The following is a 27,918-nucleotide window of genomic DNA, read 5'->3' on the forward strand; positions in this document are numbered from 1 at the left end:
TGCAAATTGGATTGAGGAGAAGCCTCAGTATTTGAACAATATTTGTATTTCGGGAGAGCCTCGCTCTTGGGTTCTTAAGATTAGGTAGCGTTGAAAGAGGGCAGTCAAATCTGCTTAGGTCAGGCTTTAGGATGTTTACAAGAACGGCTGCGCTGCCAAAGATAAACGAATGCTGCGCAGCTGGGATACGTTATGGAAAATTACTAGAGTGCATTACTGATTTCTTTGAAATAATGGAAGTGGCTGGTTTGGACCACCCAAATACGTCACTATATACATGTATTAATGTATTAAATTAGGACCAGTCAGAGGAATGAAACCTTGCATGACATGAAGGCATTTTCAATGCAATAATTCTAATGGAACCCCAACCATTTGCCTGTTTTTTCCCCGCTAACCAAATATGTATTCAGGCCAAGTCCTTGCGGCTCATTTAACAACTCTTTCCACTCAGCCAGCTGCTCCGTAATACTTTTTTGTTAATTATTTTCTGTGTGCTTGGCAAAAAAAAAAAAAAAAAAACGGCAAATATCCTGACGGGGTGAACGACTACATTACCAGCCTCGGGTCGTAAAAAAAAGCCATACGTATACGTAAATTAAATTGTGCATGTCTGCCTCAGGACTCAAGCTCATTTCACCAGGACATTAAATTCCTCCAAGAGGATGGGTGTGTCTTTGTGTGCTTGATTTTAGAGTGCTGACAGCGTGCCCCGACATCTTCATTGTCAAGTGGGGCACTTGGCTTTGTCCCACACGTCGTATGTGCGATGTGTTGTCGCTTTTCGGGCATGAATTCGACTTCAGCTAATACCTTCCAAAACGCTTTATTTGCCAATCTAATTGGTATCGATTTGCATTTTCGTTCGAATACCCCTTTATAACCGTGACTTGGCAGTTAGCTTATCAAAACAGTTTACTTCAAGAATTTTTTCCCGTTGCCCCAAAAAATAATTTCGGATTTTTCCCCCCACTTTTATCAGCAAAAGTCAATATCTGATTACGGCAACCGAAAGAGAAGCACCAACGAAAAAGACAGAACATAAAAAGAAATAGAACAAATACATTGGTTTCTTATAAATAGACCGACTTGAAATATTCATCGTTGTTTACGTGTCAGCTGGAACGTCGTTGCTGCTCTGCTGGTCCTCTCTCGATTATAATGCCTGGGGTAAACACAGTCGTACGATGGATGCGTCAGCACACAATTTGGCTAATCGCAAAAGCGCGCTGACAAAGTACCAACACCCTGATAATGATAATTATGAAAGTAACACCGCACTTCAGGTGACCCGCCCACCGTGTGTCCACCGCCCACGTGCCCAGAAAAAGCCAACTTAATACCCGTAGAAATGACAGACACGCTGATGCATTATTTTATATCCCAGTGAAAGCGAATGGGGGAGTGAAAGCAACCGAGAGAGAATTTCTCGATGGGCAGAGATGGAAAACAGAATAAACTCGAGTCCTCGTCTAATTTTGTTTTCCAGGGGTAAACAGAGAAGTATATAAAAGTGGAAAATCACCGAGCGAAACACAAACATTGATTGGTAAACACTAAATAGCTGCAATTATGGTGACCAAGTCGAATAAATTGAAGCTTTGATAAAATAAAAATATATATATTGATCACGAATCGATTATTTCACCATTTTTGTGGACCATATCAGAAATAGTCATTCAAGTAAAATACACAGTTCGTAAATCCTCGAAGTCATTCAAAGAATTGTCGAAAATAATTAATTGCCAGCCAACAAAAATTTCGACCTCAGAATCTGGTTAATTTTAGTTTTTTTTTTTTTTCAATTTTTCTCCCCACTTCCACCTAATTCTGTCCATCATTGCCATTGTTTTGCGCCCAAGAAGAACTCTTGACGAGTCAAGTGTTTCTCGTCTGGTGCCTTCTGCCTTTTGTTCATTTTCGTTCAACTTTAAGCATTTTGTTTGATGGATTTCTAAGTGCGTAAATTGTTTTGATTTTTTTTCTTTTTTAAAAAATAGCAAAACTATTTTCGTTAAAAGACAGCGCAACAAAGCAACAACAAAATTGTCTCTGGGAAAATTGAAGTGATTAATTAGCTGTTCTTAGTTTCAAAATTTCTCTTGTGTGTTCCCTCCAAGTGAAGGGGAAAATCCTCTTGAGCTCAAGTGACTGACTCAGCGCCTTAATAATTCATTAGAAAAAAAAAACGCTGTGATTTCTCTGCATATCATTGCGAGTGCGGAAAGAGTTGAGCTGGCAGCGCGTGCCACAATTCGCGTATCCATCAGATACCGTTTGTGCTGCTCCCGCTGCCTTCTGTCAAGGTTTATTTACTTTGAATTTGCTCAATAAATATTTGATAATTGGGTCCTTGGCCTGCCTTATACCAGTTGTTCCATTTGTCGCGTTGAGCACACACAATTAGAGTAACAAGTTGACATTTGCCGGAGCAAAGTTTCTCGGAAGTAATGGTTGAAAATACGCATACGCCGCATGGGCCCGCTTGGATTAAGTGTGGGCGGTTCTCCTCTGCGATGATACTTGTTGCGCCACCAATGGGTTCATTCCATTCGCCTGACGTCAGCACATGAAGTCTATTGAGCCTTGCCATTTTCGGACCTGCCCTTTATTGATTTTTCAATTCCCCCCCTCAATGCAGTCGAATCGAAAAGGATTGCTGCTCCACAGACAGAAATTTGAAGGTAACCAGGTGATTTCGATTTAAAAAAAAAAAAATAATAATAGCCATAATATGTTTTTATGATTCCCCCATATGTGTTTCATAATGTAACTCACATTTTTCCAAGCTGGCATTGCAAAACTTGAGAGCGTCGTCGAGCAGATTGAGGTGCATGCAACTGCTGGCCTTCTCGCTGATCTTCTTGGCCTGCAGATCGGGACCCCACCACTTCTCCACCAATCTGCGAACCAGAACATCCGGCATGAACTTCATGGCCGTGGAGCCAATGCCTCCTCCGTGAGCCGAGGGATACGCACTCAAGCCCAGGGCAGCTGCCGCCGAAGTGGACGCCATTGTGGTGGTGGCCGTGGCCGTTGTGGATGCCACTGTGGTGGTGGTCACTGTCATGGGTGGTGCGGCCAATCGCTGGACGCTGGACGACAGCTGGACGCCATAGCCCACGGGGAAGCTGATCAGGCTGAGGTTCGCATTGTGGTTGGAGGGTGCTGTGAAGAGGCTGGATCCCGCACCACTCGCAGTGGTTGTGGTTAGAGCGCAGACTGGTGGTCCTGGCGAGGATGCCTGGATGCGAGGGAATCGCACCTGGCAGATGTTGCACTGCGTGATCGTCTCACAGCATTGCCGGCAAAAGGTGTGACCACAATTGGTGGTCACCGGACAGCGCAGGATATCGCTGCAAAGCGGACACATTAGCGGATCGAAATCCTCCAAATCTTGCAGCGGACTCGGCACTCGTAGTTCTCGCGTGGGTGAGTGCATGTCCAGGGGACTATCACCGGCTTCATCCATAGATTCACCAACTCCTCGTAGGAATTCCCCCTGCTCGGCCTGATTTTGTTTGCCCTGATGGTGATATCTTGACCAGGGCATCATATCCAGTCTCTCCGATATTCTGGGGCTCTTCACATGCACTGCGGACATTGGTGTGGGCGTTGGCGTGGGTGTGGGCGTGGCAATGCCGCCCATTTGCCGGATGTGCGTGGTCAGTGCACTGGCCAGTGTATTGAGTTTATCGAGCGGAACATGGCCATCAAACTGCCTGCTGGCTATCAACTCGTAGACATCGAAAGCTTCTGGTAGACTGCCCACCTTGGCAAAGGATTCGGCGAGCAGATAGTGCAGCGAGTTCTGGCTGTCGTTGTGGGGCAGGTAACACTGTATCGGACTGCTGGGTGGCATGTGGTGACCCTGATCCTGCTGCTCCTGCTGACAATAGCCCTGCGACAGAGGCATCACTATATAGATGGCTATATCCGATCGTATTCACCGCGATTTGTTGTTTATTATTTATTTATTTTCGTAGCTGCCTGCAGTCACGTATGCAACAGTTGGGTTAATCTATCTTGCAGATACAATATCTATTTTCCGCATCACGGCACTACACTTCACCTTCGTTTCACTTCTTGATTTATTGAATTTATTTTATATATAATTCACCACTTCATTTGCCATCAATTAATCTTTTGCGTGCTCTGCTTTTGGCTGTTTTAGTTGAACTGAAGAAGAAGTTTTGACAACAGCAGCAGCAAGGCATCTGAAAAACACACAGAGAACAAAGAGAATATGAGTTGGATTTTGATTTCGATTCCGGGAGAAATATATGTGCATATATATGTATGTGAGAGAGATAAAGAGAGAATGTGAAGTAAGCGGAACAAGAAGAAGATAGGGGTTTTACGTAACGCTCGAAAAAAAAAAGAATAAATAGCAGCCAAAGAAATGAAATGACTGATTCTCAGAGGCAGCTTTTGATTCTGTTTTATAATTCCCAGCCCACACACACACACACACAGACACACACAATCAAATCAAAGAGAGAACCCTCTCTCTCGCGCTCTTGGATTACTGGGTGGCCCAGGAAGAAGAGGAAGAAGAACTACAGTATCTATTACTTAACCACTGGAGAACGCCACAGATATCACGCACTCGAAATGCATTTCCCACATCACCAGGCCCAAAAAGCGATGACGTGACGTTCAGCACCTTAGCACAGAGCTAATTATTAAGGCACAGTTCTTATATAAACTGTCGAGTTCAATGAACTTTCGCAAAGTGCCCCCTGGAAGCCGTAGAAAGCCAAACTAAATCCATTAAATCGCCGCAAGGTAGGGCATAGAATAGAATCGCAACCAGGCGGCGGCACATGCTATTACATAATATTATGAAAATTAACACTGAATCACATAGAGCGAACTGACGCGGACGCTGGCTAAAGTAACGAAATCAAAATCATCGGCACACAGATACTTTTTATACCAATACTTGCGCACGTCTACCTTCTCTTAGCCGTTCTCTCTTACGTTCTCTTTACGAGAACCATTTCAGCGTGTATTTGTGAGATACGAATAGAGAGTAGCTCATTAAAGAGAATCTGTTTTTGTTTTTGTCTGGTTTTTGGCTTGTTACGGTTTTATTTTATTTTTGATTGTGCGCACGTTTTGCTTTTGACGTCGTTCGTATTGTATCTTTAAGATAAACAATGCCGGCATAACACACGGATACAGATACAGCGCACTCTCACACACCTGCAAAGTTCGGTTTGCCTTCGCATTCTGGTTTTGTTATGTAAACAATTTTTTGGTTTGTCGTCCGCCCGGCATCAAGATCGCTCTTCCTTCTCTTGCTTTTTTGTTCTTTTTTTTGGCTCATAATTTGTTTACATTTGCAAAGGCAATCAAAAGTGTGCCAAAATAAAATGAAACTACAAAGCTGCGTGAAAATGAAATTTTTAGTTTTTCTTCATTGGCAGCGATATTAAAACGCACACAGAAACACGGGCAAAATCATTTTTATATCAGGCGATTTCTGCTTTTGCATAAATCTCGTTGTTAAGTAATGCTGAAATATCTTATAAGTTGGTAGTTAGCCAAGAAAATGAATTTATCAAGGGTGTGTTTATATGTCCGCAGATATACGATCTACATGAGACTTTCTGATCGAGTTGGCGACCCAAAAAATATAATGAAAATTAAACACGCATGTTATATTCGGAATAGAATTTCGGCTGCAGGTTACATAAGATCTGGGTAGGTATTATTTCTTTTTTTTTTTTTTTGGTTAGATTAGACAGATAATACACTTTCAAACGAACGAGTTACTGGCAATAGAAGATAAGAGATAGAAAATTTGAAATAAAGTGGGATTATTATGAGGGTCAATAAATCGTCAGCATGAAACTCAAAAATATAGAAATTAATTGGATAATATCTACTTAATGTTTCAGTCAGTTGGAGCTGATCACGACGTGACCTTAAGTCCTCACTCACATTTAAGTTCCCTGTATATTGTACTTGAAATTCACGAATTCGCCCTGCAGAAATTTCCCTTTCGAAAGCAATTTACTGATATCGATATTGTAGCACTCGAGAGAACTCACTTTCTGATCATTTTAAGCAAAACAGCGCAATCTCCGCCTCGGAAACGAAACCATATAAGCAGTATATATAAATAGAGAGGTAACGAACGAGATTGAGATAGGGAGCTCCAACTTTCATATCAGCTGGCATTGTGAAACATTGTATTGGACAAGGGAAAAGTTGGTAAACAAGCCAGAAGGCACTCGATTCTAATTGTTCCTGTTGCCGCTCGGCTTTGCGTAAGTAAAAATTATGTATACGCCTCATATAACTGCACGTGCATCCTGGTGCAATCGTGGTTGCAGTTCCGTGTACGTAAAGTCCTATTGCATAATCCGTATCCGATAAATTGTTCCTAAGTGAATAACAAATATGTGAAGCCCGGCTACCTGAACACGCCCTCAGGGCAATAGCTTATAGCGTAGATTGCTTTATTTTTCACAATATTATGCAATGTCAATCGTAGATACAAACAACCGTTGTCCGTCGTCACTCAGACAAAATGGCAGCGTTGACATATAATATGTGTATATAGCTACATTTACAACGGCGTTTGTCAGTATTCTAAGTCAACTGAATTCAGGCATTGTTTGCCTTAAGTCCGATAAGTGATTGTAGGCGCGCAGTGATTGAAGTCGATAAAGGAACTTACAGCACTAAATGTGATAAACTCATTGAGCGATTGTTGAAATAATTACTATTTGCTTGCTTGTAAAGAACTGATTGAAAACGACAGTTGTTCTGTATCAACTATGAAATTGCTATCTTATGAAAATGAGTCAACAAATGATTCATCTTCATGAACATTCATGTACCCAAATACGATATGAGCAACAGCTCAGGTGTGGAAATTCCTACAAAGTTGTTTAAGTCTTTCACCAATTTCCTAAAATCCCAAGAACTTCTGATAGAGTTCTTTAATCGCCAAGTAATCACGCCACATAAGCCAATAAATTGCATAACCAAGTGATTATGCTCCGATGGTAGTTTTCGACGTAATTATGAAATCGCATACATTTTCATTGCCTTAATGTTGGCGTTTATTTGGTTTTGTACATTTTGATTTCTTCTTTGATATTTGTTTTATTGGTTTCTCATTTGTCTTGCCGTTTTTTGCTTGGCTCACACGTTTTATGACATTGTATTCGAATGGACGACAATGACGACGGCGATAAACGCTGATATAAATAGCTCAAAATAACTACAAAAGAAACTGGGCTGAAGAATTTATTGAGGCAAGCCAATTAGCAACCAAAAATTTCTACATAGTTTGTGATTTTTCAGGTTTTCGGTTTTGATTTCACACCGATTACACAAGAACCCCCACATTCGCTGTGACTAATTGGCCCGGTCCCTTTGGGCCTTACATAAGTTCGGTGTAGTGTTTGACTTGGTTTATATAACAACGATCCAGCTGTTTGAAGTCTGGCTTCCTCGATATTCGACTCTGAGTCATGACGAACCTTTTTCGCCCGATGACGTATGCAAATAGGTTTTTCCTCTTTTCGAGCTAACCATATTTTTTCAGCATTTCCCCAACCCCTTTGGCGTTTTTCGTTTTGGGCCAAGTGGGCGAACTGTGTTGTTGCGGCTTGTTCATTGGCAGCAAACGTCGCATAATACTCGTAGTACATTGCGTGTCGTAACGCTAAACGTCAACCGAGTGAGAGGGGCATATGCGGTCGAGGGGGGGAGAGGGAAGGAGCCCAGTTTCTCGCTTTGGTAGCTGACGAATATTGGGTGGTGACCCCGACAAATTGGCGAATCTTTAGTAGATTATCGGGGATTGGAAACTGTTAACCAGAGAATTACGAAAGCGATGACAACGCGACAGATTCAAGGAAAATGAATGAAATGAAAATGAAAAAAACTGACGTTTTTTTTTACCAGTTATATTTTATATACTTTAACTTTGTATATAAAATTTGTGTCAACTATAATTTAACGAGGTTGAATTGTTTATTTTCTTAATTTTACTTCTTTTAAAATTCCCAAATCGTTCTTTCCACCATTTGTTTTTTGCTTATCTGAGCTAATTTATCGCGAAATCGTTAAGATATATATTTTTCCACGGAAGTTTTATCACACATTAAATATAAATGATTATCAAGTGCAGGCCGAATTCAATTGGCCACAGAACGTCAACAAAGCAGCGCGGAAAAAACGCTTAGTAATGCCTTTAAAAATATGGCAACACGTAAGAGCCGCCCCTGCAGTTTTCCCTCCGCTAGACTCAAGCAGTGCACTTTTTGTTTTCACAATCATTGCAGATAGCAAATGAAAAACTGTTTTCCCCGACAAAGAGCGAAAAACTAAGAGAGAGACTTGAATGTGCCAATCTTTGAAAACGCAACTTTGTCGAGCGTTCATTCACATTGAAAACAGAGGCATAGCATGTGGTTTGATGTCGTAACACACACAAAGAGAACCCGAAAGAGTGGCAAAGAGAGCGCAGAAATGGAATTACCTGTCGCTGTTGAACCGCGCCTCCTTGTTTTTCCCCAAAAAAGGGTAGGTTTTTCGCGGGGGGTGCGGCGTGTACTGTTGCTCAAGAATCACACACAGACACACACACTAACACACGAAATTCTCCCTCTTCTTCTTGCAATTTATTTAAAATTTTGTTGTTGTATTTAGTTGTATATATTTTTGTTTGCCAAAAATTTATAGCCACACGCGTGCGAAAAAATCGAATTGGGGAATCTATTCACTCGTGTTATGTGTTGTTTGATATTTATATATATTTTTTTTTTTGTTTTGTAAGAACTTGGAACGGCGCTTGTCCGTCGGCTTTACGTAACCCCGCCGCACACACGGGTTAACTTTTTTTCTTTCTTTCTCGTAAAGGGTGTGCGGCAATTTGGGGGGGGCTGCACTTGGACCCCCTTTTTATATTTTGTGACTAATTTATTTATTTCATTTATTCACACCGAGAAACACGCGAGCGAGCACCTTTATTTTATTTTATTTATTTCTTTGATTACGTTGGCGTTTGTTTTGTAATACGCTTACGTTACGCGACGAGACAGAAAGAGAGAGAGCGAACGCACTGGGCGAAAGAAATAGCGACAACAGCAGCAACGGCGGCAACGTGTTCGAGTGGCTCGGCGATGATTTGCTTATGGGGTGCGCTCCACTTTGTTGCTTTTTTATTTGCCTTTTTTATTATTCATACTTTTTTTTTGTATAATTTTTATTATTTTGCTTTTTGTATTTGTATTACGGCCTGGTTTTTTTTTTCAAACTCTCCCTGCTGTCTGAACTTGCCACGGCCGCTGTTCAACAGCGAATGACTGCTGTGAAAAGTCAGTCGTTGGCTTGGAGCGAAAAATTGGCGCTCTCTTTTGGGGTCGACTCTCTTACGCCTCCGTGGATGTGTCTGTTGCGTCATCGATGTCTGTGCCTTGAGCTCTCTTTGTTTAGCACTTCTCTCTCTGGCATTTTATTTTTTTTTTTAATTTTTGCCGGCAAACCGTCAACTGTCACAACAGGCGACGCCAAGAAAAATGATGGGGCAGCGGGGGCTGCGGTGGGTGATTTGCAAAACTATTGGGTTGGGGGATAGTGGGTGGTGTTGGGGGTGCTAGTTTGCCAGTGGGCGTCATTTATCGTATGATGCGCATTTCCGGCGCCACTCAACAGACTACAGCCATATAAACACCAAGCAAACATCAATAATCACAACAGATACGGTCGATTTTCTGTTACTTAAACTAAATTACATATATAAAATTTTGTAATTTTGTTTAATACGCAAATATAGTTTTTAGATTATGTAAAATAGAATAAAAGCTTACTCAAATAACTTATAAAATTAATAACGAAATTTGTATAACAAAATACACAATAGATTAAACTGTGAAAATATAAGTTGATTAATTCTCAGACATGTCATTACAAGATGTATTAATTTTATAATCCTTAAACAGGTTTTGAAGCTATAGATTTCCTATCCCGATAGAGCTCAGAGTTGTTAAAGTTCGTCTGTAATATCGAATATCTGCGTTTCGTAAGTGTTGTGTGGCTATTACATATTGTTTTGTCATTTAACGCAAATTACGTATACGACGCGTTGACCTCATTTGGGTTGATCAACAAATGCAGTTGTCGACAAACTTGGCTTATAACAACCGCGTATCGCTTCCCCTCCCCCTACTTCCCGTCTTTCTCTTTTGGCTCCGCTTGGCTTGTATTTCAAGCTCAAGTTCAACGTTGTCTGTTAGCGGTTGCCTGCATACTACCAGTTTTCATGCTGCTGCTGCTGCTGCTGCTGCTGCGTTTCCATTAACATTTTGAGTGGCCGTTGTTGTTAACTCATTTTTCGCTTTCGTAAGTCTTGGACAGTATAAAAATATGCGGGGCGGGCGAGTGGAGTCCGCTTATGTTTGAGCATTGCTCGCATTTATTGCAACATTTCCCCATAGGGAAGTAATCGAATTGCTTTGCCTCAGGTCTGGGTCTGGTTTAAGCCTGCATTCAAAAAAAAAACAAAGCTTGAAAGTTTACAGATTAAAACATATTAAAATTAACAAAATTTATTCTAATATATATTTTCAAATTTCTGAGTTGTAGAATCTCAATAATCTTTAATTGTTTAGCAATTAACGTTATTTTAGTAGTACCATATATTTTAATACCATGTACAATTATATAATTAAATTTTGACTGTGTACCGGTTATACAGCTCCCATTTCTCAAATAGTTGGCGCTGCTTTTGTTGTTCATCAACGGAAATTAGCTGCGAGTTTCATGTTTGAAATGTTTATTTTGTAAGCAATATATGAGGAAATTAGTTTCAGTTTTTTTTTTTTGCTTTATTATGTTTTTTGCATAATAGTGTATATCACCGATTTGGGCTTTGGTTCAGCTGAATTTGAAATAGGTGTGTGAAGCTGACAAACAAATTATTTATTTTTTTTCGTTGTTTTAGTGAATGTTAATTGAAGTCGGGCGAGTTTCGTTTGTTGCCAAGTGGAAGTGAGAATTTGTCTTATGATTGGAATCCATGGAAGTTTTTCCACAGATTAAATGTTGAATGGTATACATTGTTTTAGAATGCGCATTTTATCCGAACTTGAAGTTCGTCATTTCAGTTCTTGAGTTTCCGGCAGCTTTATTTAGCGACATGTCAACTGCACCCAACAGTTTTAACAGCTTATCTCATATCCAGTTACCATTTTCAGATCCTCTCTCCACTCACCAATTATGCAATCAACTTGACCTCCAGTTACTCAAAACTGTGTATTCCAGCTGCTTTGAAGGCCAACCACTCTGTTTTGACAATGCTGCCCCGAAGTTGGCTATTCGTTCAGAGGAAAAAACTCGCCTAATGGTATACCACAAAATCCACAGAAAAATGAAACAGTTTTTATCATTTTTTTTTTTGCATTTATCGTTTCAAAATTTGTATCTAAACCTTTATTGTTTGTTCTTTCTTGCAGTTTTCGTAAAACATAATTATTCGCCTTGCCTTAATCTCACTTCTTATCTCTTGAAGTTCCTACTAATTAAATTCAGTTTCTATTACGAAATTAAAGACCATAACAGAAGCATAACTTTCTCATTCGGTTAACAAAATCTACAAAAACTTATACAGAATGTTATGGAACTCAATATGAATTAAGTTGAGTGTAAAATAATTAACAAATGACTTGACATTAGGTAGTAAATTATAGCTAATCTGCAGCATCTCGAGCACTTCTGTTGGAGTTTCTTTAGGTTTTCTCTTTTGTTTTTTTTTTTTTAGATTTATTTTGGTTTTGTATATATATCTAGGTACATGTTAGTGTCCTTGCTTAGGCTTTCATCTTTACGTTTTAGCTTAAATTTGGTTTTCATTCGTATTCATTTTTTGTGTTTTGCATGCTGCCAACAACAATTAGGCTGAGTTTCTTGTGGATTTCTTTTTAGCATTGCTCTAATGCCTTAAGCTGATCTTTTACTAAGTGTTTTGAGTACCAAATGAAGTTATCTTGCCTTTTCTTAGGCTTTAAGTTATGCTTTGATCTAGCTTTCGTTTACGCCTCAACTTAAGCTATGGTAGCCTTGTGTTATTTATGAATTTACCTTCAGCTTTTTACGCTTTTCACATATAAAATTATTTGCATTTCGTTTCATTTTGCAAAATTCTCAAAATATAAGTAAAGGCTCTAAAACGCGTTAAGGTCTTTTTTTAGTTTTTGGTTTTATTTAATTAATTTAGCTTGATTTTTTGCAACAACTAACAATTTTTATTTTTTTTTGTTTTGTTTCATCGTTTTTATCTTACTACATTTAAATATTTTTATTTGTGGATTTTTTCGGGGGCTTTTTATTGATTTTAAAATTCAACAACATTTTCGTCTTTAATAATATGTAAGAATATATTTTTATGTATATATATGTATATAAGTTATGTATATGTGTATAATATTATGTATATATTAGCATTTAATATGTTTCGCATTGCCATTCGATTCGCGCCGCCACTTCCGTTTCCGCTACGTTCCCATTTTTTTTTTAAACTCTTACTCACTAAAAACACTCAGCTCTTGCCCGTTACTTACTTACTTAAGTTATCGCTTTGCTAATTTCTCGTTTTTGTTTGTTTTCTGCTTTGCACTGCAACAATTTGTGTCTTTAGTTACTATTTTTAACCCTGCCTAACGATCGCCATTCCTTGCCCGTTTGCTATGTAGTTGAGTGTACTATATGCATACAACTAATATCTGTATAAGATAGATATAAAAATCATCAACTACGAATTTATCTACAAAAGTTATTCGCTTGTTTGTTTATTTTTCCTTGCAGCATGCGTAATTCATTTAACTAATTCTTTGTTGTATATAATAAATATATATATATTAATGCTTATTGTATATTTAACATAATTTCGTTAGTTTTTCAATTTTTATAATTAAACGTTTCATACTTTTCAGTTTTATCGTCTTTTGTTGTTGCTACAAAGTCTACATTTTGTTACGGAACATTCTTATTCGAAAATCTGGGTTTTCTTTTTACTCAAACTGAAGAGAAAATATTCAAATGAAAATGTCTACACAAACTTGTTGCCTAAACTTTCAACAAATACTATTTGCCCTTGAAAAGTTTGCTTTCTTTTGGCCTGGCGAATTCCACGCCCGAAAGTAGACTACAGAATTCGCATCCTCCCCTTTTCGAATGCGTGAGTGTGTTTGTGGGTATGTCTGTGTGTGTCAGCCAAACTAATTTTCAAATATCTTAGTTCGGTTAAGAGTTTTTATTTTATTTTGTTTTTTTTTTCTTTATTCAACAATTCTCTACATAAACCAAAAAATTGTCTACAAAAATTCAACTACAAACTACGGAAAACAATAGTTGTTAAAAATATACAAAACTACGCTTAACCAAAGTTGTGTAAGGGGAGGTCTACTGCTCGTTCAATTGATGGCCAGGCAAATGAATTAGTTTTTCACCTCTACGCGCAATTTATATTACTTAAGTATAAATATTTTTATATAAATATAACATGATTTTTGTTTTACTTCTGGTTTGTTGTACAAATATGTAGCAATTGCTTGAATCTGCTTAGTCGTATAGTCCGCTATTTGAGTTATCCATAGGTGTTAAGTTTATCGTATATGTGTGAATTCATTCAACAACCGAAGCTCAACAATTTTCATTTTGCAAAATGACACCCAACTTTTTTCATATGTTTTTTTTTTTTTGTTTTCATTGGGTTAATTGTGGGATTCTTTATTAATTTTTAACGTTATTTTGTGGTTGTTTTCTCTAGGTGGTCTCATAGCAGTGCAAAAGGCTTCAGGGTTAGATTTTCGATTTTTTTTTTGGGATTCTTTTTAATAAACATAAAAAAAACAGGGGTTTGGCTAAATATCTATATTGCTATATTACTGATTACTATATAATCTTTGTAGTTCTTGCGTCTATCGTTAGGGTTAGTTTCGATTTCGGTTACGGCTTTAGGTTTATTTCTTTAACTCTGTCTTGAGATCCATGTATGGTTTTCATTATATATTTACTACAATGAGCTATGCGGCGAGGGGATGGGGGCATCTGTGGGGTGGTGTTGTGGGTGGATAGATAGAAAATAAACGAGTTTTCAATAGTTAAAAGCAACGCTTAGACTTTTATTATTACACACAAATCGTTTTTTGCTTTCTCACTTTTTCGTTACGCTCATTCTCCTTTATCGATCTTTACTTTTGTCGTTCTTCTTTGAGTTTTTTTGTTGGTTTTGCACATTTTTCCATAGATTTATTCTATAACTTATTGAAATTTGTTTAGAAAGAGTGCTTAATGGACTTATTTATCTCTCTACGCTTTTGTTTATAGCTTCCATATTGTTTGCTGAATATAAAATATAAATTTTGCTCTCGGTCGGTAAGTTTTTTTTCCGGTTTCATATATTTTCTTAAATTTCTATATAATTGTATGCAGGTAAATGTAACTCAAATGTATAACAAATAATAATAATTAATAAACTTAACTAACGAAAATAGTTGTTGTTTAAAGTAACATAATTGTATGGTATTATGTAAAAATGTTTTGTTTTTAAATTGTTTGTTTAAGATCTTGCAAATCACACCAAAAGAAATAGTTTTTTCTTGTAATAAAAGTTAAACGAATAAAATGTTTACAACTAAAAGGAAAAATGTGAAAATTTGTAGAGTGTTAGCATGGTATGAAGGGGTTTTTCGCAGATGGTCTGTGTGTATGTAGTTCTTAGTAGGAAGTGAGAAAACTCGTTCTCTCGCTTTAGCCAGCTGACTATGTCTGGGTTAGTTTTGGGTTGGTTATTTTAGTATCAAGAAATCAACAACGAAAACTATTTCACTTCTAGTTTTTCATTTCTGTCTGTCCACCGTCTGTCTCTGTCCGTCCGTTTTTAATTTTTTTGGGGTTTTCTGATATTTTTTTCATTAGGTTTTTATAAAAATCATAGCTCACTTAAACTAAACAGCTGCCAAGTGCCCGGCAACTGAGGAGGGAAGTTCTTTGCTCATCTCTAAATGGTTTTCTCTTAGCGTTCCTTTAATTTTCTCTTTTTTTTTTGTGGGTTTTCATTTTGCAATTTTTTATACATGTTTTCTTTTGCATTTTATGGTAATTCCTCTCTCGAGTTAATTTGAAAAAAGGCAACGAAATTATTTACAATATGATTTGTTGTGTGCATGTGGATTTCCGTTCACTATAAGCTAAAGAAAAACTTAATCAAACAGCTAATTACAAAGAATAATAAAAACTAAAGTAGAAGGGTGAAAACAATAGCAAAAGAAGTCGAAGAAGAGAAGTGTTTTTTTTTTTGCGTAAAACTAGGCTAGACAACTATTAAACAATTTAAAAGATAACAATTCTACGTCTGTGTTTTTTTTTTAGGATTCCCATTGCGCTCGGAAGTATGCTACGTTAAAGGCAAAAAGCTTCGGCTGCAGAGCTTTTCAACGCTCTGCTCTCGTGAGACTTTCTTTTTTTTTGGCTACTCTAAAAAATGTTTTTAGTTTCCATTCGGTCGGTTTCTCCTCCTCGGTGTTTAGTTAATTTGCTTTTAGTTTTTAGCATAAAATAAATATTAAAGCGGAGCACGACGCCGTGAGGGGTTTCTTGTGTTTGTGTGGGTGTGTGTTTGCTTACTAATTATACTTTTGCATATACATATTTAGATACAATATGTACTTTATAGTGTAGGTTTCATGTCTGCTGTACTAAACATTATTAGTAGTTTTATCATAGTTATGATTATTGTTATTTTATCAATAGTTATTATTATTTAATTGTTGTGGTGTCCTCAGGCCAAGTCACAAAATTGTATTTATCATTACACATCTTGGAATTTCGATAGACGTGCACGCAAGTCCATGTTCTCCTGTTTCAACTGCTCCACCTCCTGATGTAATGTTGCATTCTGAGCGGAATAAATTTGGATTAATTTTATATAGGGATTAATTTTGGTGGGCTTTGAGCAAAAGGACTCACTTCCTTCTCCAAGTAGCGTGCCCGCATCGCAATCTGGTTCTCCTTCTGGCGCCGGGCATCGCGGGATCGCTTGGCGGCAATGTTGTTCTTCCGGCGACGTGCCCAGTACTTGTCGTCCTTGAGCTCATCTGGAACGAATTGCTTGCGTGACTTTTTGATCATCGGCTGCGGCTTGAGCTCCTCGTCGGAGAAGGCTCTGGTTCGCGGATCAAAGTCACGGCCCGAGGAGGCGAACGAAAATGCTGGAATATCAAATACTAAATGTTAACAATGGCTCACAGACTGTTTCGTGCTAAATTGACATCGTAAAATCAAAAAAACCGCTATACGAAAATCCAACAAATTGATGTTAACTCATTGAGCATTAAATGAAATTCGAATTGAATTGAAATTTAAGGATTTGCACAAATTGGAATGGGAATCATTGAGTGAAAGCCTTGCGGGCCTTCGGTTGGTGTCTCTTTAACATTTAGCATTTGATAAGACATTTGTGGGTAACTTAAATTAATTTATATAATTCAGTTATAATTTAAGTTAGAAGCAATGTCCATTCCATTTGTGTTCAAATAATTTAATTTACAAAAGTCAATAAAGTTTAGATGGTATACTTGTGTTCATTATTGATTTGATAAAGCACCTGATAATTGTTTGATAACGAAATGTTATCATCTGCTTCGATACTTTAAAATGATTGTGATTAATGTAGCTTTAAGTTGTATCAATATATTACAAACGTATATTTGTATTTATTATTACAAGTACTTCAGCTTTAAAAAAGTAACATAGTAAGTTTACTGATCATTTCGATATCGATTTTGGAAATCGATTGTTCTCGACAGCTCGAGACTTTGACTAACGATCTCAATAGACATTACATGTGATCATGGTTTGTTTTACGATCTCAATTGACTTTTTATCGATGCATCGATAGCGCGATAGCTAGCTATACTCACTTGACTCGGCCGGCGATGGCGGATTTAGCGTGTCCGGACTGATGCAGTCGGATGGCGAGGGCGACCGCTCTCGCTTTGTGGTTATGTGGCCAAGACCAAGAGACAGACCCGCTGCGTGACCCAGGGAATCGGACCGGTGGCCCAGGCCACTGGAGTGGCCCAGATGCGTGCCGGGCAGGCCATCAGGTATGTTGTTCTCCGACAGGAATTCGTCTAGGTCGGCATACTAAAAGGTTGAATGCGAAATAGGCAATGAGCAACTGGACACCAATGTAAGGAGCAAATATTTCCTTGAGGTTAGTCACACGATCTGAGCTCTGATGATGAGAATACAATTCTCGCACTAAGTAAGCAATCGATAACATTCAAGTTAACTGTTTCACCGTGTATGTTTTGTCATGACTGTACTTGTGGTTTGTGTGTGTTTTTTTTAGGCTGTTTTCACTAAGTGCATAAGTTTTTGACTGAATTCGTCAATAGGACAATTCACACATCTATTAAACGGATTTCTAATGAACTAGTGAAATCAGCCTTGTCGTGTAAAATTTTGAGCTTTGTGTGTTATTTTGACCTTTGGAACATTGTATAAAAAGACGCAGCCACTACGCAGCGATGATAGATATGATACTAACTTGTGTTACCTTGAGGTCGGCATCATAGGGCAGGGTCTTGTCCCACAGATTTGGGCCGAGAAACGCTGTTTGCGCCTCAACATTCCAGATGTCGCCCTCCTCCTTGTATTTGTCATCTGGGCAGATGATCTCTTTGCTATTCGATGTGGATTTGCCTGCAACAGAATGTTGGACAATTAGTCAGGGCCATAGCTGATTAGATAGTGTGTTATAAATGTGGCATGTTAAGGGCTTGATATCTTATCCCCATACTTGGAAATGGGTCAAGTACTATATATTTCTCTATTATATAAACCATTCGAATTCTTCGGGAATAGCATGGGAACTACACGTAGAGCTGAAACAATTTCCGCGAATTTCCGCATGCAGCTTTTGGCCATAAAAACGGGTTACAGCCAAACAAAACGAAGCAAAGACACAAAACCAACAAACAAACAAATCACTCACACACGCACACACACAGACACAAAGCAAACAACGGCAAGAGGAAGCAGCGGACAGACAGCATACGAAAAGCGAAAGTGAAATTTTTACTACACAGCTTTCAAACTGATTTTTATCGCTTCCAGCTGAGAAAAAAAAAAATGTTAAATAAACTTAAAACACTCAAAGATGGTTAAAAAAGCTCTTAGCCATATTGTAGCAAAGTTGAGTGAGTGATTTTTTATTTTCGAAGCTGCGCATGCGCAGCTGAGCATGATCTTTCTCTGCTCCTCGCTTCTTTGCTGTGATTTCTTTCACGAAACCCGTTTGCTGGCCACAGACAGTAAAAGAAACCAGTTGCCGTCTTTGGTTTCTTCGGCTCGCAATAGTTTCCGCTTTCTTATTCACTCTCACTTTCATTTGCCAATGCTTTTTTCTTGATTTTTTTCCTTATTTTTTTTCTTTTTTTTTTTTTTGATTTTACAGTTGTTGCTACTGCCGCTTTTTGCATTACGGACTATTGCGAAATTTTATGCCATTTTGCGGCTTGGCTTGCTGCCTCTTTCTTTCCTCGACTTCTTCGGCGCCAAACACACACACATTTCTGGTCTGTGCCATGAAGTAATATCTTTTCTTTTCCGATGTGCTCACCAAAGCGTAAGTGAAATGCTCAAGTGTCTGTGAAGTAATATCGGCTGTTTGGTGAAAATGGGGACTTGCAAATCAAGCCAAATATGCATTGGCCCACGGGGCGTATGGGTAACGTATTTATGATCATCTTTTCCTCTTTAATTGGATATTGTTGTTTTGTGGCATCCAATTTTTCGAAAAAAGATTTAAACACGAAACCAATGATTTGTAAATGCATTTTAGATAATTGAATTATGTCTTACAATAGTTTTTTACAAATCGAAAACAATAAAAATAATGTAAAGCCGTAATTGATGAACACAAAACACGTTGGGTAAATGCGAAATTGTTAACATAAGGTAAAAACCAATCATTAAAGTAAATACAATTGGTGATATAAAAAATATTTATGAGCTATGTTTATAGAGCTTTAAAAACTAACATTCCATCTACGAATTTTTGTAGGAAGCTAAACAAAAATATATATATTTATAAGTAAAGCTTAATGATTTGATATTAACATAATGTAAATTTCACCAGCTTTCTTAAGCAATTAAGACTATATATGTGAAAACTTTTAAAACATTTTTTTTTCCATTTTGCAAAACGTAGGCAAAACTTTTTAATTTTAAATTGAAACCCAAAAGAAAAACAGATCATTCGCCGCAATAAACAATACAAATTCTCAATCAAAAATTAAACACAATAAGCGCACAAAACTCATTCAAAAAAACAGTAGGAACAAACTTTCGCATGGCAATTAAACAAACATATATAAACAACAAAACAAAACCAAAATGTCCAAGATACAAAAGTATTATAAAGATTAAACAAACTATAAACAAAAAAGACAAAAACCAAATTACCGTTTGATTTGCAAATGAAACCCAAAAACGGAGATTTCCTGCCTGTAAAACAGAAGAAACGGAAAAGAAAGATAGTAGAAAAGAAATACAATATTGATTCTTTCACAAAAGAAAAAACAATAAAAGCAGCAAAAACAAATACAGAAAAGACACAAAACTAATGGCACAAATAACAAAAAAGCGCGTGCAAATGTGATGTAGCATATTTCGTTATAAATTTAAATTTGCGATAAACAACAAGAAGGATGTAAATCCGATTCCTTGCAAAAGGTACTTTTACTTTTATTTCATTGTCTTCGAAACGAATTTATAACTTTTTTCGGTTCACTTTCACTGTCATCAACATTGTTGATTTGTTGTACTGAACAGCAGGAATCTTGTCTTTCGGTTTATTTTTAGAAGCGAGCCCAAAAACAGGAATTCAACTTAATCTTCTCTTGTTTCTGTTTCAGTTTCGGTTTCGGTTTCAGTTTCTCTTGCCATTTTAAGTGGGTCAGCGATTTTTTTTCTGTGTCATCTCTCTGGGAGCCCTCGCACCTTTTATTTTATTTCATTTTACCATTTTTGGTTGGCTCGACCAACGAAATTTCTCATTTTTGGTAATTAAAATAATTTGCATAATTTTCGTGCCATTTTAGTTTGTATTTCACTTTCATTAGAAAGGTAGAGAGGTAGAGATAGAGAGAGAGTTCTCCATTTTCGGGCCTACGACAACAAATTTATTGTTTCTCCGGTGAAACGCGATCACACACTTCCAGTTCTCTTTTTTTGGTCAAAGTTTTTTATGGACCTAATAACAATATTATGCTTATTACTGGCATATTATTTTTCTGTAAATTGTTGCCGCTGTGGTCTTTGTTGTGTTAATGGTTGGCCACAATTTTTAGTGGACCATGGTCCGTTGGTGGGTTTTTCAGATATGTATAAATTTTTTTTTTGTTACTTTTTTTCGGGAACTAAACTTTCACTTTTTGTTTCGTTTTTTTTTGGGGGGCTTTAGTATGAAACAGCGTTAATTTCGGTTGCTTGGCGGTTTTAGTGACTGTGATTTTGATCAAGTGCAAGTCGTCAAGGAAGTGGTGATCAAGTGGAAGGAAGTGTGCAGCTTGATGACACTTAACAGCATTAATTTAATGAAAAAATATGGTGGAATTAAGTGATTATAGAATACTGAGCTTATAGTTTGAACAAAAAAGTTGAAATGATTATTTTTAAGTCAATATTATTCATCCTATAACGTCTTGTTTTATCGTGAACATTTTCCACCTTTTGAAGCTAATCAAAGTATCCATTAATCCAATTAAAATTTCGATTCCCATACACATCCGTCTCAACTGCCCGAAAACTCAATTTCCCCTCGCCCCCTCGACAAGCGAAATGAAAGTGAGAGTGCTGGAAAAACGAGTCTCCAGCTCCCAATAAACTATCCCCAAAAAAAAGCAGGCATAAAAAACCAGTTTAAAATACGAATACGCAAATCGATTCAACTTCTGCGGGAAGAATTAAATCGAAGACGATGCTGTGACGATATTGCGGAATATTTTAAAAAATTAATTAATTCCACGCGAAAGTTTTAGATTGCCTGCATTATCATACAAATAACAATAAAATCGATGCCATTTGATAATTATTAAGTGTTATAAATATGCGTTGCTAAATTATGCAACTTTGTGCATTTTTCTTCTTTTTTGAGCCGCCGACCGACACGTACATACAAAAACAACAACAACTGTCCGCCCCTTTCACCTGTCTTTCGCCATCTCTCTCTCTCTCACTCTCTAGCCATCTCTCTTCCGCTCTCTGTATTTTAAGTCATACGCTGCGCATGCGCAACGATGGCGCAACTGTGACGGCTTTTTTGTTGGTGTTTTTCATGGTGTTGTTATTGCTGCTGCTGTTGTTGTTGTTGTTCGAGTTGTTGCTTTTGTTGCTGTTGCGCCTGAGTGCCTCGTCGTATTACATCGATTTATAAACTATATGTACATCGCACTCTTCTTTTATGGTTTGTTGCCATTGTTGTTGGGGAAGTTTTGGTGTTGTTGTTGTTGTTGGTGAAGTGCAGAAAGTGTAACACTTTCGATTGTTGCGCTGTCTCTGTGTGTTTGCTCTGCTGCTTTTTAGTTGCTTTTGCTGCCTTTTTGTTGCTTTTGCTGCTGCGGCTTTGTATGCATTGCATTCATTCCGTATTTGCGCTCATTTGCATTGCTTTTTTTGATTCCCTTTTTTTTAAGCCTTTTTATCGCTTTTTGTGTATTTGTTTTTTATACTGTCTACCGCTCTTTTTTGTGTGAAATTAATTATTTGTGGGAAAATGTGATAGGCTTTGGATTTCCGGGTTGCTAGCACGAACCATTTGTTGCTAAGCGAATTGGACATAAACTATGCTCTGCTTACTGTTATGTAATAACATTATTTAAAATTTTGTATCTCCAAATCAAAAAGAATATCTCCAAAAACTTATCTAGGGTCTATTTGTTCTTTGTTTTCACACAAATTTAATTTGACATATTTGAGATCCAGTTTTACGTTTAAAATATATTTTGCTAGTCATCGTTACTCGTAAATATCAAACAAACCATACTTTTTTAACAGCTCAAATTTACTAATTCTCCCAAAAATATGTGATCTAACTTCCGTTCAGAGACTGGCGAAAGGCTTTCCACTTTTTGAATATCTTTCCAATTGTGCAAATTAATTTTCCCATATTTTTCAACGAAACAGTTTAGCAGTCTACCATTAAAGCGATTTCCCTAACGGCAGGCCGCTTTCTTTGCGATTACGAAATATAAAGAAAATTATGAAAGACAAACCATTGGCGGAATATTTTGCAATAGTTTAATTGCCCGAGACTCGGGCGGCGAAAGTGAAAATCCGCAGACAGCGACACAATTTGCCACATACACAGTTTTTCCACTCAACCAACCCATTAGCCCAATTTCAGTTCGAAAGAAAGCCGCGGCAACAGCAGCCGAAGCAGTTAATTAGCAGAAATAAGGAAGCGAAACCGATAATCATACGTATCGTGTTGGCTCTATCAAATTATAGACTCATGCCATAAAGCGGCTGAAACACGAACGATCACAGACATCGAAACCCAAATAAAATTGCCTCAAATATGCAGAGCACGCTGCCTGGAAACAAAAAAAAGTACAACAAAAACGTAAGCGAAGGAGGCGTGGCTGGGCTGAAACGTAATCAAACCACAGTAAATTCAATCAAAGTGCTTCTGGTCTTTGTGCATTTCTCGTGCTTTTTTTGCCTAACACGACGACGTGTGAACAGATTGCTCATACGCCGCATGGTACACAAGAGGCAAAAGCCAACGTTAAAGCCTCTCTTTTGGCCACTTTCACTGATTCAAGTTTCTCACCTGGCAGCGTCGCAGTAATTCGCACGTTTTACCGTTACCGCTTCGCGATTGCGCAACACCCAACACACACACACACACACAGTGTCGGCCAAACACAAACACAGCCATAGCCACAATAAATTGGCAACAATCTTGCGTTTGGCCAAGACGAGTAGCCCGAGCGCTTTGATTGAAATAACTGTAATACGTTGCATTTTGGCAGGCCGCCTATCTGGGTGAGTGTGTGACGACGCCTCGTCGCTTGGCTTGGGGTTTCTAGGCCCCCCATTAGCCCCTCTCCGATTTTCGCCTTTTGGCATGTTTCAGGGGCGCAGTGAAGCCACAACGCTTCCCGCGCAGATAAACCAAACGAAAGGAAGTCATGAATGGCCAGATTGAGGCGCCCCGAACGGGGCAAGTCAATTGAAATTGGAGGTGTTCGTGGTGGGCTATGCTCGTGGCTTTGATAGAACCGTAGAAACTCGAGCAGGTAGAAAGATATTAACTGGTGACAGAAAATGACTATTTAGCAAAAAGCAACTTCAAATTAAATGTGTTATTATTAGAAAATGGTTGTATAACACAGTAGTGTGTATTACTACAAAAATTCAATAAGGAAACTATTTTGATAGAGATATAATGTAGATTTTTTTATTTTGGCAATTTAGCTTTGTATACTATTTTTCCCACGCTTAAATTACCCACCCAACTATTTGGATAACGATTGAATATTAACACACAAAAAAAACCCCGCCATTTATCTGCACATTGTTTTTGGCAACTTTCGAAATTGTATATTTTGATTAAGATAAAATTATATCCCACTCTTCAGAGGCTGAACTGGAACCCTTCAACATATTTCTTCTCGTTTTTTTTTTTTCTTTTGGCTTTCAGTTTGTCTGTCTCTCTGTTTTATTTCAAGAAGAGCCAACAGCGAGCAGAGGCCACGAAAAAAAATATCAAAAAACTACCAAAAGGCAAAGAAAGAAATGAATTTAAAAACTGCCGAAAAAGTGAAAGTTAATTTTTGGTGATGTTGCTAAGCCGGCAGAGCAGCTGGCTTGTTGTTGTTGCTGTTGTTGCGTTGTTGCTTCAATGTAAAATATAAAAACGCATTTTTCGACAGCCGCTAAAGAGCCGCTTATGAATTTGATATTGTTTGGCCACCCTGAGACACCTATAAATTATGCGGCGCAATGTCAAACAGCAACAGAAACAGTAAAAGTAAAATTACCCATTTGTTGCCGCTTTATTTTTTGGCAGATCAACTTTGGGTGATAACAACAAAAGGCCAGCGACGAGACCGAGAGTCAAGAAAAAGAGCCAAAAAGGCCGCGCCAGTCGGCTTTTAAATACATCATAATAAAAACAAAAAAAAAAGTAGCGTCTGGAATATAAGTGTACGAGTATATACAATATATATGGAAAGCACCCAAAAGTCAGAAACGAAAGTTGTCTGGAAATGTCGCGTTCAACAAGTTGTTGCCGTATTTTGGCCCTTGCCGAGAGCATGGCCTAAAGTCGAAAGCAAAAGTGATTGTGAAATGCCAGCGACTCGGACTCGAAGTGCCCCAGCCGAAAGGTTTGAAAGTTGAGCTGCTGCACTCGAGCCAAACTACCCCACGCGGAAATGTCAGCTGAACCCATACAGCAGCCCCCAAAATAAAACTGGAAAGAAAAAAAAAAGGAGAAGAAAACCCCGCCTGTCAGTCGTCATAAGCCATAGGCTACCCAATTGGACCCCACAACGAGCAACATATGTATGTGCCCCCTCTGTCAATCGATTTAAGCTGACTTTCACACTACATCAGGGTCGTTTTTTAAGGGGGTTGCGCTGTCGTTGGGGTGCGAAAAACTAGCCAGGCATACAATCAATTTGGTGAAATGCAACGGCAGAAACAGGGAAATAAACTTAACCCACGAAGGTCAAGTGCAATCAGCATTTCGAAGGGAATTAGTTATGCCAACAAGAGAACATGTTGTGGCGAAAGAAAACCGCATTTCAATTTCATTTCAAATCGATCAAATCTAATCAATTGTATTTAGTCAGTCGTATTATATGTGCAGCTCTATAATATTAATCAGCAAGATTATTATTATTTTAAAAAGAACCACTTTTCCAACCCAAATAATGCTTGTTTTATAAATAAATAGCTTTATATATATAAATATTATAGCTATCTGTAATATATGTATTATTTCCATCGTTGTATTTGTTGTGTTTAGTTAATAAATGCTGATCCATACCGTTCAAGTAGTTGGCGTGTTGCTTCCACAATTGTTGCACCTGGAATTGTGTCCATCGATTGTTGTCATCGCCACCAACTGAATTGTTATTATTATTGTTGCTATTGCTGTTTGTGTTATTATTATTATTGTTGTTGGTGTTGTTGTTGTTGTTGTTGCTGTTGTTGATTACACCCACCAGGCTGTTGACCAAACTATTCTCGTGCGCCTGTTGTTGTTGCGCCACCGCAGAGGCGGTGTTCACTGTGGGCGTGGCATTGTTGCTGGCCGCTAGATTGGCATTTGGTGTGGCTGGATTGTTGTTGTTATTATTATTATTATTGCTGTTGTTGTTGTTGTTGTTGAGGGAGGCATGGTTATTGATAATGATATTGAGATTGTTGTGATTGAGTATGTTATTGTTATTGTTATTATTATTGCTGTTGCTGCCGGGACTGCCGCCCGTTACGTTGTTGCTGCTGGCATGTTGCTGCTGTTGCTGTTGCTGTTGCAGGTTGTTGGCCGCCACAGCGACCACAGCAGCTGCTGCATTCACATTCACATGCGCCAAATGTTGCAGATGATGTTGCAGCAGTTGCGTGGGTGGCGGCAGCGTTCCACTTGCCACATTGTTTCCATTGCTCAGATTGTTGAGAAGTTGCTGTTGCTGCTGCTGGTGTTGCATGTTGCCGCGCAGCAGATTGTTGTTGCACGCCACATTGAGATTCGAGTTGCTGGTGTTGGGATTGTTGCCCGTGTTGCCGCCACTGTTGCCGGCCAACAAATGCGGCAGATTGTGCACCACTTGCAGTGGCAAGCTGCTCAGCGGTGGCAAGGCTGCCGTCTGCGACATGTTGCCGAGCAACTGTTGCTGCTGGTGTTGCTGCTGCTGCTGCTGTTGCTGTTGCTGCTGCTGTTGCACATTCTGCAGCAGTTGCAGCTGCTGTTGCTGATGCTGCATGCCATGTTGCTGCTGCTGCTGTAGCGCCAATGCTGGCGGTGGCATTTGATAGTCCATTCTCATTGCTGAGATCACAATTGGTTTCACTCCCGGCTCAATTCAATGTTATTTACTGCATGTATCCACTTAGCTGGCCATGTGTGGCACAAACATGTTGCTGCTGCTACTGCACTGGCGGTTGGCTTAATTAACAACAAATTGGAATTTAGAACCGAATAAAAGCTTTTATAGCACGTTGCTGCTGCTGTTGCGATCAGCGCAGCAACAACATCAAAAACAGAGAGCGAGCTCACTTTGCTACTCAGAATTTGAGGCGAGTGCTTTGGCTCTGTTTTTTTTTTTTTGCCTTTTTTTGCGCTCGCAATTTTGCTATTGTTTGTTTTGTTTGCCTTTTTCTATTATTATTCGTTGTCAACTATTCCGTGTACTGAGTGTTGTTTTATTTAATTTTTTTTTTTTTTGTATTTTTTTATCGCTGTGTGGGGCTGGGCCCGTTTGTTAAGGGGTTCAGTTCTCGCTGCCCACCGCTTTTGAATGAGAAAAGTTTGACCTTGAAGCGGCAGTAGAAAAAAAGGCAAAATAAACACCCAGCAAAATGTTTTCGCTATGCGTTTTTGCTATTTTTCAGACTGATCGTCGATCTTTTTTTTTCTGTGATTCGACGCGAATTTTTATTGCAGAATTAATTTTTGTTTGTCAGCGAATGTTTGGTTTTTTCCTCCTTTTTTTTATTTGATGTTGGTTGTTGACAGTTTCGATAACTACTACAAATTGTTTTAAATTTATTTTGTAAATTTTATGATCTTAAAATATGAGTATCGTAATGATTACAGATTTTTTTATTTAGAATTCGTTGGTTTTAAATTTATTCTAAGCTAATTAATTTTAAGTAAACTTTATACTTTTAAATTAAACTTCAAGCAAGATCATAATAATTTACAAAATATATTGTAGTATTTTATTTTACTAATTTCTTGTTTGCAAACTTATAAACACCTTTGGTTTATTCCAAATATAAAATTTTATATATTCGATATATCTATGTGTTATACATAAACTTGTATATTCCTTTCAGGAATTTCACTTAACGATCTTTTGATCGCAAATTTCTTATATTCGGGAGATCAACAAATTTCGAGCACTGCACAATACATTTTAATCCAAGATGGGGCTGCTCCTAGAGGATCGATCCTTGCCAATCGAAAAGCTTGGGTGATTGGAATTCGGAATTGGATGAAGGAAACGAAAGTTCACAAGTTCGCACGAATTCGAAAGCGCCGCGCTAAAAACGAAGACACGCGTCGTATACGTATTATTTTATGGCTTTTTCTTTTTTTTCGCTTTTCGGCGGCTTTTCGTATTGGTGGTGAGTGGGGATTTCTGAGTTTTCGGAATTTGATAGTTGGCTATATATTTATGTGATTTGGTTTTTATGTTGTTTTAGGTTTTTGGTTTTTTGGTAGAGAGCCGTCAACCGAACCGGTGCCGCCGGACTGCGAACGTCGAGTGAACGCGCGCGTCGCCAATGCGATGAAACGCAGCTTCGCTGCTGAGCAGAGAAGCAGAGGAGCAGAGCAGCAGAGAAATGCTGAGAAGCGGCGAAGTGGGAAAAAAGCCAGAGAAACAGAGTGAAAAGCTAGGGAAGCAGCAGCGAAATACAAAAAACAAAAAAAAAACAAAATAAAAGCCAAACTTGAAACCGAAAGCCTGAAAGCTCACTCGTCCCGTCTTGCTCTTCCCCACTCTCTCTCACTCTCTTTCTCCGCATTCGCTTGATTTTTTTGCGCATTCCGCCTGTTTACTTTCTTTCGTGCCGCCTGGCAAAGTTCGCCGACGTCGACGTCGCTGCCGCCACGCTTGGCGGGAGCTGCGCTGCCGATGCCGA

The 27,918-nt window shown here is 38.4% G+C and overlaps 2 protein-coding genes across 15 annotated transcripts in view, besides 1 other annotated feature; both read right to left on the reverse strand.

The window, feature by feature from the left end:
- Positions 1–271: part of a mobile genetic element that runs on past the window's edge.
- The window catches only part of CG32369 (uncharacterized protein), a 32,721-nt gene extending 23,386 nt beyond the window's left edge, over positions 1–9,335 (reverse strand). The window contains exons 1-2 of one of the 2 annotated variants that reach the window (NM_001259731.3): positions 8,507–9,335; positions 2,779–4,217 (exon numbers count right to left, since the gene is read on the reverse strand). In NM_001259731.3, the coding sequence (NP_001246660.1) occupies positions 2,779–3,916 (1,138 nt within the window). In that variant the 5' untranslated portion in view covers positions 3,917–4,217; positions 8,507–9,335. Of the gene's footprint in view, positions 1–2,778; positions 4,218–8,506 lie in introns of those variants that run through there. The other variant, NM_168232.3, reaches the window with a different exon arrangement.
- A 1,632-nt stretch (positions 9,336–10,967) lies between these two features.
- Positions 10,968–27,918, reverse strand: part of Pdp1 (PAR-domain protein 1) — a 55,912-nt gene continuing 38,961 nt past the window's right edge. For 3 of the 13 annotated variants that reach the window (NM_001274618.1, NM_168236.3, NM_168237.2), the window contains 5 exons: positions 19,498–19,539; positions 17,579–17,733; positions 16,947–17,172; positions 15,994–16,235; positions 13,847–15,922 (listed from right to left, as the gene is read on the reverse strand). In NM_001274618.1, the coding sequence (NP_001261547.1) occupies positions 15,836–15,922; positions 15,994–16,235; positions 16,947–17,172; positions 17,579–17,733; positions 19,498–19,539 (752 nt within the window). In that variant the 3' untranslated portion in view covers positions 13,847–15,835. Of the gene's footprint in view, positions 15,923–15,993; positions 16,251–16,946; positions 17,173–17,578; positions 17,734–19,497; positions 19,540–25,093; positions 26,798–27,185; positions 27,529–27,918 lie in introns of those variants that run through there. The other 10 variants (NM_168233.3, NM_168235.3, NM_168238.3 and 7 more) reach the window with 8 other exon arrangements.

The sequence above is a fragment of the Drosophila melanogaster genome, chromosome 3L, assembly GCF_000001215.4.
Source record: "Drosophila melanogaster chromosome 3L".
Classification (NCBI taxonomy): domain Eukaryota; kingdom Metazoa; phylum Arthropoda; class Insecta; order Diptera; family Drosophilidae; genus Drosophila; species Drosophila melanogaster.